This window comes from Coloeus monedula, assembly GCF_965178545.1.
Source record: "Coloeus monedula genome assembly, chromosome: 2".
In the NCBI taxonomy this organism is placed as follows: domain Eukaryota; kingdom Metazoa; phylum Chordata; class Aves; order Passeriformes; family Corvidae; genus Coloeus; species Coloeus monedula.
Genome location: NC_138782.1, coordinates 95,372,102 through 95,384,312, shown reverse-complemented (window position 1 = coordinate 95,384,312; position 12,211 = coordinate 95,372,102). Strand labels below are relative to the sequence as shown.

At 36.8% G+C, this 12,211-nt stretch overlaps 1 protein-coding gene across 1 annotated transcript in view; it reads left to right on the top strand.

Annotated features, from left to right (window-relative positions):
• Positions 1–12,211, top strand: part of FAM83B (family with sequence similarity 83 member B) — a gene marked incomplete at both ends in the record, with an annotated part of 43,996 nt that overhangs the window by 21,148 nt on the left and 10,637 nt on the right. The window contains one exon of the mRNA XM_082277272.1: positions 9,334–9,498. Coding sequence (XP_082133398.1) covers positions 9,334–9,498 — 165 coding nt within the window. The remainder of the gene's footprint in view (positions 1–9,333; positions 9,499–12,211) is intronic.

Here is a 12,211-nt window from a genome sequence, read left to right as displayed (position 1 = left end):
ACTACATAGTTATGTTTTACTGGAATTTTTTTTTGTCTAAAACATATATATATACTAGCAGAAGCATTGAAACCCATGCAGGATATTTTAAATATGTAGCTTATTTATAAAATACGAATATTAGATACTCAGCTCTTCCTGTTTCATTTAGTTTCAGAAACTATTTACTATTAAGTTTACTCTGGAGTTTGCTATTAAGATCTCAAAACAGTACACAGCTCTTGCATAAGCAAACCTAAAAGCAAAATTATCGTTCGTGGTCTAGAAAAGTCAGTCTGAATCATCTCTTCTTCCTATAAACCTGCCTTTGACAAAGAGAATCTTTCATTGTTTCCAAGTGTCTAATTAACAAATGCCAACAAAGTTCTGTACTTTAAGAAATGCTTTTGTCATGTAAGTTAAAATTTACAGCCTGTAAGTGTTCATTAATATTGTGGGGTATTATACACTCTCAAGTGTTTTTCCATATATAAGCTCTCAGGAAGAGGGGTTTAGTGTTGAAAATGTGTTTATACGGGATTCCTGAGGAAACCAAGTGAAGCAGTGGGAAGGCAGACTGACTCAGAACATCAGTCCATTCCCTATCTAAGAAACCCCACCAAAATGTACTGTTAAAGGTGGCAAACCCCCAAAATATTCTCTAGAATTTTTACCTAGGTTAGCTGAAATCTCATACATTTACTTTGACTCTTTGATAAGCAGTCAATTGATTTAATATTTCTTGAAAGAAATCACAGAAAGAGTCCTTAGAAGTATTAGTGTCCAATCTGCCATGGCATGAGGAGCATTTTTAAACAGGAGCAATTTTAAATGACAATTTTAGTACATTTTAAAAAATGTTTTTGTTCCTTTGCCTTCCCCTCACCCCCCTGCATTTGAGGTGTCCCTTTCCCTTGTTCTCAGGTGTGAGTTAATAATTTCAGGTATTGAAAGAGTTTTTAACCTTGCAGTAGTCAACTCATACTACTGGCACTTTTAAATCAAATAATTAAGGCTTATCACACTGTTGTGCATTGTTTGTTTTTGTGCAGTCACTAAATATTGCACACATGAATAAACAAGTGCTTCTACTTATAAACAAATTTAAAATAAAAAGTATAGCATTATAATATTAATTCAAGTAGCCCAATCATTCCCTAAATATTAAAGGATCCCACATATTAAAGCTGTTAATTCTCTTTTAAATCAAAAAAATTTTTCCCAAGCAGCAAGTCTTTGAAATTCATCATAGAGAAAGCCGGAGGCTAGAGAAGTACCTTTTATTTTTGTCATGACTTTCCATTGTGGTATAGCAGAGTCATAGGCCATCAGAAATCCTGCCATTTCCTTTCTGTTTGCTTTCTTCAGGAAAAGCTTGGCAGCTTCTGAACATAACAACTGAATATGAACATTCTGAAGAGCTAAATACAAATATTAGAATCTTGCTACTCAACCAGCTGCAGCCCACCTGGCACTGGGAATACAGCAGCAATATCAATGGCAAGAGAAGAAAGGGCAGAGTAAGGTCCCTAATGCATTCCCTCCGTCGTGCCAAGGATTCTCTGTGCTGCCTTATGTGCTTCTCTGTAGGGCCTCTGCCTGCTTCTGTTCTCAGTGACAGAACACAGCTTGCTTGCTGAATACCAAAAGCATTTTAGTTATTGATGGGAGCATTACAAGCAGGAAGGAAAGTGTTAAAACTGAGCATTGTAAACGCTTGTTGTTTTAACCATACATGACAGTTCTTTGCAAATTTAGGTAAATGTTTTCTTGTCTATGGTGTGCCAGCACTGAGCAGCAGCTGTTTCTTTGCAAATCCTTCATTCCAAGGATTGGGTTTGTAAATGCTTTCTGGAAAGTCCCCATGAAGAATTCCTGGATTATCCCCTTCCATCTTCTCGTTGCCATGAGTTGCTGACACTCAATTCTGCGTGTGTGGAAGTGAAGCTTCAGAGGAGTTATTGCCTTTGCTGCTGGCTGGAGTGAGGTGGTGTCTCCTGTCATTTGGTCAGCTCAAGATGAGTTCTTACTAATCCTTCAGCCAGAATAACAACTACCAAATCCATAGATAAAGATCATATTTATAGAATTAATGTATCTCAATCCCATAAGTTTTGCAAGATAAAAATCCCAGTTGTGTGAATTTGAAGAGGTTAACACAGAAGGCGTCACTTTAAGATGGCGTGTGTATGGCTTGCTAGCTTGGTCTGCAATAGCTTTCTGAAAAGTAATGCAGAAGGCTACTGTACATTCACTTCTCAGAGAAAACAGTCATATTTACATTTCAGAGAGCTTTACTTTTGTGTTGGTTTTAGTTTCACCTGTTGAGGAGCTAGTGCTGGTTTTCTGATCTGTTTTTTTAGTCATATAAGCTATACAAAAGTTGCCAAATTGAGCAAAAGGCAGAATTCTCATGTAGTTTCAAGAAGGTTGTTCATTGTAAAAAATTGATCTTCCCAAGGTTTTTCAAAGTAAAATTGCATCTTTCTTCAGAGCTCCTGTTATGACTGTCGTATTATTATTTGCTGACAGAATCAGAACATTTTCCCCTGTTACTGATAGCTAGAAAGTTCCCCTCCTGCACATCTTCAGTGTGTGTTTCTTGGACAGAACAGATAAGGCTTTACCATGTGGACTGCAGAGGTAAACACAGATAAAACAATTTGTATAGTTGCCTTATGTGGTTACCTGCCTTCATAATTTTCTAATAGTTTGCATTGGTTTTTCTTGTTGTATTGCAGGAGATAGCTAGAAGTTTAGTGTATGTTTTCTGGGCAGTGAACTTACATAATTTTTTGTTGGTGTTGAACTTGTCTTATGTCCTGTTGCAGAGAGAAGCTGTTGAGGTTATTGAAGACTGCTAATGTACATGTTGGAAGTTAATTTTTATTCCATATAAACTTAGTTTTTACTTTAAAATTCTTAGGTTTTATAGGTGGTATGTGACATGACAAAATGAGGCTTGGTGATCAGAACAGAAGGTGTAGTTGATTCTGAGAGCCTCCGTTTTCTATCCTCAGAATAAATGGTAGAAATATTTTGGAGCAAGAGGAGGAAAAGAGGGTAGTGAGGGTTAGGAGAGCTGATTCTGAGGTGGTGTAGCTGCCAGTAATAATGAAGTGCCAGACTTCACCCTGTAGTTAATTAAATTGCTTTTAAAGAATGCAGTAATGGAAGAACATTTCCAAGTACACTGCATAGTTATTGGCTATTGCTCTGTGTCTGTAGAGCCAAATTAAATATATTAAATAAGATCTCAGGGGGTCAATTATGATGATAATACAAGTAGTGACAATGCAACAAGTAGTGACATTAATTTCATGAATGTTGCATTGGTATAAATCATCTCAGTATTTGTTCATTATATTGCCATAGAAATTGTACGAGAATGGATAATACCCAGATGGTTGATTACTATTTATATTATTGTATTAGGCTGTGTTTACAGAGCAGGGCTCCCCTCATTATATTGCACTTTGGCACTTTATTGCAAGACTTATCGTCTGTTACTGCAATTCATCCAGCACAAAGGTGACCCAACATACTCAGGTGCAACTCACAGTGGTTTCAAAGTACACATTGCGATGAAAGGATGTGTTGTGCAAAGCATTTCAGGGCTGTCTTCAATTTTGAAAATTAATACCAAATTAATGAACTTTTCATCTTAGAAGCACTCTGGTGAGAGCAACAGTGCCAGAAAGTAAGATGATAACATAACAGATGATTTCTTACGGAGCTGTTAATATGAATTGAAGCAAACATAAGCTGGATAAAAACCCGCAGTTTTTAATTGAAAAAACCCACAGTAATTTGTGGGACACATTATATAGCTTACTAGAGGGAGGGTTGTCTGCATCGAGCACAAAATTTGTCTCTTACGATGCTGGAAACTCACTCAGTCAGTTTGCTGCCTGCCTCCCGTTCCTAACAGCATGGTACACAGCACTGCATCCTCCTTCTGCACTGTTGCAATTGCCTGCTGTCTGAGAAGGGCCAGACTCAGATAGCACTGAGCCTGTGCCACAAGGAGAGCCTCCCCAAAACAGAGATCTGCAAAAAGAGGACTGGAGTACCAGAGAAAAGGTCATTGAAAATAGAGTTAATAATTCTGTCAGAGATGCAGTTTTTTGTTCTTGGGGTGAGAAAGGGTGGTGACATTCAAAAGCACTGCACAGCAGTATGGATTTTTGTCATATAATGCCCAAAGTAAGCCGCATGTAGGTTACAAGAAATCAATACTCTTGCAGTGTAGGATAGGTCTTCAACATCGTTCCTTACTAGGTTATTGATATTGGTAGGTGTCTCTAGTAAAGCCTGCCCTAAGGAAGCAGTTTTAGTAGAGGACTGCTGTATTTTTACTGTTTATAGCAAAGGAGTTGTTAAATGACACACACTGCTATATATAACCTAGAGAATTATAATTTGTGTTTGTGGAAGAAGTGGTAATGCTGAGATAATGAAACTGTCAGGGGTTCACAAAATAGACTTACTGAGCACTAGCAGTAAAGACCTTTCGTTACATTTATGCCCGACTTTCAGCACAAACCCATTAAAAGGTTGATTTTGATGTCCTAAAACTCATATGAAGATTAAAGTCCACTTATTTTTTTTGTATCAAAAATGGGAGAAGTAAAGCAGAAAAACTCCTTTATTTCTCAGTATTCTCTTTTTTTAGTCTTTGTTTTCTTTAAGCCTCGCAGCAAAGTTTATAATTACTACCAAACATGGCAAAATTTGCTTTCATTTTGACAATGATGGGAGTGAAGATCTCTGAATCATTGAGTTGCAGCCTTGGTCTGCAACCAATTGTCTTTTGTCCTGCCACCACTGCGAAGAACATGACTTTGTCTCCTCGAGAACTTCCCTGTAAAGTGCCAGGGACTGCTGTAAGATTCCCTGAAGCCATCTTCGCTCCAGACTGAACAGCCCAGCTCCTTCATGTACTCTGCACAGGGCAAGTGCCCTCTTGGTGGCCATCCCCTGGACATGCTCAGGAGATGTTTAGTGATAAGTGTGTTTGGATTGGCAGCTTCTGTCTAGCTAAGTCTCTGAATAGAGTTAGTTTCTGAAAGTGAGAACCATCAAAGCAAATACAATGCACATGAATGGGCCCAAACCAGCAGTAACTTACCCTGTGACATAATAGATGCGACAGAACTGGACACTGGCCTCCATTTACAGTCTCGTAATATCCACTGTGTTGCTATGTGACTGTGTACTTAATCTCCTGTTTAGCAAGAGTATGCAGGATATTTCAGCTATGGCTGGTTTTTTTAACCTTCAAAACAAATGTGTATGTGTCTGTGTATGTGTGTATATGAACCTTGTCACTGGTACTTTGTGTAGGAGTCAGTCATTTACCGAACTTGAAGATTAAGAACTTTGAAAGAATGAAAAGAACTCCGTATTAAAGTGATGATAGTTTAGAGATGAGTTTTAAAATGGTACTTTCCTCACTAATGTGCAAAATAAATAAATCAGCTTACTGAAAAATATAGTTTAGAATATTTGCATAAAGGTAGTGCTATTCAACTAAATTATACTTTCCTGTCTGTACTTACATGTTTTTTAAATGCCGAGGTAGTGTGTGTAGTTTACTTTTCTGTTGCAAAGCATAGTCTTAGTGTCAAGACAGTAAGAAGAATGATTGCATATGGCTCTACTGCTGCCTTCAGTTCAGATGAGCATACTGTGAGTTATATTAGGAGTTAATTTTGTGCATATTGACTTCAGCAGATTTTCTTCTTCTGTAAGGATGTCATTGAAACCAAATTTTAAGCTTAAAAATATTCATCACTCAAAAAAAAAAGAATGGGTAGATAAGATAAAAATACTAGTAGTGACAAAGATTATTTAAGTTTAATTTTGGGAGAAGAAAACTAGCATAAAAACTGTTTTCTGCGCTGTCTTCACTTCTAGTTGATCACTGAAATGTGCTCTTCTATATAATACCCATCCAGGTGGTGGTAGTTCCCTCTTGCATAATTTCAGTGTTACATGATGTTATGCACAGCAAGTGTCTGCTCTACCAACTATTTTCTCCTCCCAGAAAGCGTAACATGCTTAATTATTTATTCTCAAATGAGGGTCATTTTTGATCAGGGTGATAATCAGTTTGCCAAGGTTTGGAAAGTTCTCAGAAAATTCTGGTGCTCTCATCAAAAAACTGCTGTACCCATCCAGTTTTCCCGGAATGGTTGGAAGGCCATTGTATTTGCTTCAAAAGCATGTGTGGTTGCTTTTAAAAAGACCTTTGCATTGTGGAAAACAAATACGTTATGGAAAGAAAATGTCAGTTTTTAAGGAAGCCTTCTGTATGACACTAGAGCTTTCTGCCTTGAGGAGGTTTTCTTGGCTCAGGATAGTATTGTTATGCCCAAAAGAAACAGAATTTATGGGATAGGCAATTTTCTGATCTCCTTCTGCAGTTTGAATTGTATCAGTTTTTCTTCCTTGCTGGAATTGACTGTTGAATTCATCTTGTAAGTACCAGGGCAGAAATTAGCTCTGCAATTGCAAAAACAAATGTAAAAACACGGTGGTGAAATCTTTCCTTCCGCAGTGATGCAGCAAGTAACTAATCCTGCATCTGTTGTTGCAGCTTTAATTAAAGGTTGGTACACATTATGGAATACCTCACTGAAGTAATTTCGAAATCTTGGTCTTCTTAATTAATCAAAACTTGGGACCCTGAATACCATATTTGCTTTGTCTTTTCCCATGTGCAATACTTCCCTTCTGCTGCAAAGTACGCAAACTGGGGAAATGTACACACATGCCAATTAAAAGGAGAAAAAAAAAGGAAGTTAAGGGCCAGAATATTCCATGACGTTTATGGAATCCACTCTTTCTGAATCAAACATCTATTTTGGTTTATGGCAATCAGTATGCAAAAATTACCTTACCACTTTTAATGACTTGTTACATATTGTATGTATCATGTATATCATATTCATTGTTGAAATTTGGCACTCTTATCCAGCAAACGAGCCTAATTATGTTTGTGTTTAATAGATCAATTGAGTGTCGCTAAGAGTAAATGGGCACCCTAATGAAGATGTTCAACAAGAGTCGCCTCTGGTCTGTAGGGAACACAAAAAGGGATACCTAGTTGGTTGTCAAATCATGACTGTGGCTTTCCATGTATGTACTCAAATTCTGGTAAGGACTTCTCAGACAGCACAAGTTTCAGGTTTCTAAATATAATCCCTATTCCAACTCTGGAAGTGAAACCTACATTTTCTTGAAAGACTACTTGATGCTTTGCAGAATTACTCCAGATTTAATAAGCTAAATGGTTTAAGAACAATTCTGCTAGTGAGGACAAAGAGGGTCCCCTGTTCATCCCCAAGTGAAATATCTTCACAGTAGTTCACATGCATACTTCTAAAATCACCAGCTTACTGGCCTGCTTGCTTATTTGTTTATTTCTCTACCTTCCTCTTCATAAAGATAGATATAGCCATTCTAGTCAGTGTTGGGTTTTAGTTTTTATTACATGTTCTTCTGGGTTTTTTTCTGCATCTTTCCAGTTTAACAGTCTTTGCAACCACAAAATGCTGCAAATGTGTGAGTATCTCAGATATCTGCCATAGGAAAGTGTTAGAATGAGTTTTGAAGGCTGTACTGTGGGTTTTGAATGTTTCATGTATTCATATCAGTGTACACTAATGAATCCATTCAGGATTTTTCTCTTATATTTAAATTGATTCTAGAATGTAATGAGCACCCATTTCTTGAAGATCTGAAGAAAAGGAAAGTCTAGGAATAAATTAGGGAGTTCAGAGGGGTGGGGACACAGGTAATGAAACAGACTATTTGAGAACAGATTATTTTTTGGTCTTTTTACCTACCGTACTTGATCTGTCTTGGCAGTTTTCTTCTCAGGAGCAAGTGAAACAAGACAGGTGGATAAATAGGGCTGCCATGTTCAGTTAACATTGTGTATCTCAAGACCAAGCAGAAGGTGCAGTCTGAAAGTGATGAGTTCCATGGAGTCAAGATAAACATTTGTGTTTTCAATCTTTAGATAAAGAAATATATTCTGTACTGAAGAAAAACACATTTAGGTTTTACTTTCAAAAAATGAATAAAGAAAATGAGGTAGTGCATTGGCATATTACCTAAGATTTTTGAAAGAATTGAATTCTTTGATGCTATTTAGTTCCTCTCTGACTGGTGGGTTTGCAAAGACTGTTTATTGCCAGGTGACATGTAATGAAGAGGCCAAGTTCGTTCCTTTTCCTTTTCAGGAACTGTCTTTTTACCTTTTCTAATCATTTTCATTGTTATTTTATTTTATGTAAGTCATCTCATTTATATTTCTAGTGATTTAAATACGTGTTTGGCATAAATTAAGCTTTTAGTTCTAAGCAGGTGGGATTCAAAAAAGGTAATTCATGCTACTGACAGGAGACATAACTTTTACTTGGGTGTGTACAACAGCATTTACCAAATTTTGTGAGTGAGGTAAATATTTCAGTTCCAGAATAAGATGAGTGCTTGCAACTTAACAATTACACCTTTAAAGTTGATGGACAGGTAGTTTAAAGACTAGTGAAAATGGTAAAACCTGCTTTGATATCTGTGAAAGGTTTTATTTGGTTTGAATTTGAACCTGAGACATCTCACTGGAACTTTTCATGAGACCTCAAGTGGATAAAAATACTATCATTAGAAGTTACACAGACACTGGTTCTTCTACTTACTTCCTTTCACATTTCAACAGTAGTTCTTCCCAAATTACTAATGATATGTCAACAGTACAACATTTCCATATATATAGATCTCTCCAAAATACCACTAGAGGGACATTGCTTTTCCAAATCAGACACACTTACTTGATCCCTGTGGATTGAAGGGTGTTGGTAGCTGGTGTTCAGCACTCTGATCTTCTTGAGCCAAGCTCTCACGAGCTGAGGAAGTGTTGTCCCAGTAAGAGTGCCTCCAGCTCTTCAGTGTCTGCCTATTGGCTACTTCAAGCTCTTGAGCCATTAGCTTTTGAGAAAATGATGAGAGATCAAGAAGCCCCTTGTACAAAAACTTTCATCTGATTTTTTTTATGCGTACTGCAGTTCTATTTTGATGGGTTTTTCCACTGCATTTATATTGCTTGTTTTTCCTCCCTCTCTCTTTACTGGACTTACTTTTCCTCATAAAACTAATCACTACACACACCCATATAATCTGGTGGTCTTGAAAAGCCTTCCAGTTTAAGTGGAACAACATAGGAAATAGAACCTTTTAATATGTAAAAAATATTAATGTGTTAGGGGCTCGGTGCAGGCTTTAGTGAAGAGTTCTGTGTATGAGTTTATACAATACAATGATTTATGTCTTTTCTGTTTGATTCAGGTCATTGCCATTGTTATGGACATGTTTACAGATGTGGATATTTTTAGAGAAATCGTGGAGGCATCTGCTAGAGGGATCGCAGTGTATATCCTGCTTGATGAATCAAACTTCAGTCACTTTCTAAAGATGACAGAGAAACAAGGCTGTCAAGTTCAGAGGCTCAGGGTAAGGCATCCTGTCTTCCTTTGCATGAACATTCACTGCTTACTCCTCCACAGCCCACTGAAAAGCGACTGTTACTGAAAAAGTGATTATTGAATACTGATTTTTGAAATTAACAATCAGGTGTAAATAGGTAAGCTCTCAGCAGAACTTTCTCTACGGATACATTTTTTTAAAAGCACCTTTTTCAAGTGTCAGAACAAGAGTATTTGATAGAATGACAATTTTCATATATTATTTATAAAATAATTTTCCATTATTGTATGTATAGGAATGCAGCATGTTTGCAAAACTAAGCTTTTTTTCCCCTTTCTCGTATAGTTGCCTGTAAATAAAGTCATAAAACTTAGATAAATTAATAAGGTGTGTACTTTATTTTATGATCTTCTTTAAGGTTACGCATTAAAATACTTTTAAGAGGCCCAAGATTCTATTTTGTGTTTTCCTGAAAATCCATATTATCATGTCTGTACTTCATCCTATTGCTTTTAGGCATTAAATATGTAATTTTATCTTGTAAGAGAGATAACAAGATGACTACCATTTATGTCTTCACAAGATTTCCTGCACTGCCCAAATGTTTATCAGGGATTAGAATATAAACCACGAGCTGCACTGAACTGACATAAATGCTTCATAAATACTGATAGATTTACTCTACTGTCTGCTGTTCTAAAGAAGTTCCAAGGATGTTGTCGAAGTCTCTTTGCAAAGTTCTGAGCGCTGCCTTAGCTCATAACTCCGTTTGAAATTCCTTGCCTCTGTAACTAGTTAAGCTATGTTCGTGCCAGACAAAAGTATTGTAAAAGCTCTTCTTAGCAGCACCTATTTTAAGAACCCAGTCCAAGAATCAGATAGAGATGTGGTGTATTTGTGAGGATAAAGAGGACTTTTTGGTAGATGTTTGAAGCAAACTCTGTTTTATACCCATTTTTACTCTGGAGTGTTGACTTAAGTCCTTAGAAGTATTCCCACTCCACTTTCCATGCTTGTTTCCTGTGTATGAGTGTGTGTGGGATCACTGTCTGGTGTCCTAACATACAGATCTGCGGGAACTTCTGGGAAAAGACACCAAAACTGTGGTGTGATTCTATAAACACTGGTAGTGACTGCTTTCATGAAGTCAGTATTTGGCAATACTTCCATACTCTGGAACCTGAGATACCACCATTTGCTGATTAGTTAGGTTAATTATACCATAGACGTTGCCAAAAATGGTCTGTGTCTGTATATGGAATGAGTTTTGTCCTTCCAAAATAAAAACAATTAGGACCATGCCTTTCAAGTGATATTTTAAAAGCGCCATATGCATTTTCAAATTAATTCCACGCAGTGTGTACCCACAGCTGTTTCAAAAGCTTACCTTCTTGGGATTCAAGGTTGTCTTTTTAATGCAGTTTTACAGACCTGTAGGTATTTATACTGTGGTTGAAAGAATTAATATACATAGATTAGAGTGGATTTTGCATGGATTAGTGTGGATTGGAGAGGTTTGGATGTGGCCTGTTCAGTGACATTGTGTTTTATACATTTCTGGGTTTTGGTAGGAGAAATAAAATACATCTTCACTCTGCAAGGTTAGCTTAGAATACTTTGAGTGTTGTCAGAAAATAAAATATATGCCAAAGAGGTAAGCACTAATCCTGTGGTGTGCTGAGTTTCCAGTTTAGCTTGTAATAAAGCTGTTCAAATTGATGGTCTTCTCATCCAAGGACTACTCCCAGTGACTGTTGCTCTGAGAATAGCAGTTTACTACTCCTGCATTAACTCCTCTGCCTTTTTAGAGGTGAAAGGGAAATGCAGGTGACTATGAAAGAACAGCTAGTATTTTGAAGATGTTTTCTCCCTTTCCCTTTTTCCCATCACTCAAGGTTCAGAAAAAAAATAAACACTTCAACTTTTTGTACTTTTGGCTTCTGGTCTTGCCCTTTTGTTCAGTGAAGGCAAGAAGAGAACAGAGTTGTATGAGTCTATTTCTTTTCCTGAAGATGTAGCACCAGCAGCATTGGTCTTGTTATTTTCTGGCATGATTCGGTTCAGTCTTGTTGGAGTATGGATGATGCTTCTTAGTCCATACACTCGGGATGAGTTTTCTGTAAAGCTTCTAAGACTCAACACCTCTGTCTCTTTTTCTCTCCCTTTGAATCAGTAAAAAAAACAAGATGCAAAGATGAACAGAACTGTATTTTTTAATTCAGATTTACAACTAAGTAGTCTTCTGTATGGAAAAAAAAGGATTTTGTTCATAAATCTTCATTAAATGTCTCTGCAGACAGTTTTTCTCATCTGTAGTCTGACTCCAAATCAGGGCGTTTCCCTCTTTATTGAAACATATAACTGAAAAAATGGATGGACTATATATTCTGTCATTATTTTGTGAATTCTATTTAGGAAACTATGAAATCAGGGGGTTACTAGGATTATTTTTAGTCTTTCCTGCAGCATCTTTTCATGTGGGTTGTTGTCTTACTTAATATTCATCTTGACATCACATCCATCAGTGGAACTCAAATAATTCCTTTCCTATACTTTCCCTTTTCTCTTTTCCAGTTTCATTAGTTTTCTGACTGTACTACATTTGTCCTCAGTAATTAATATGTTTCTTTTCTTTTTTTTTTGCTCTACCTAAGCTTCTTTTGATTAGTTTTGTCACTGATCTGACTTGCTTGGTCAGCAATTCCTTTGCATAGAAAGATGAAGAGTTGTTACAGATTCA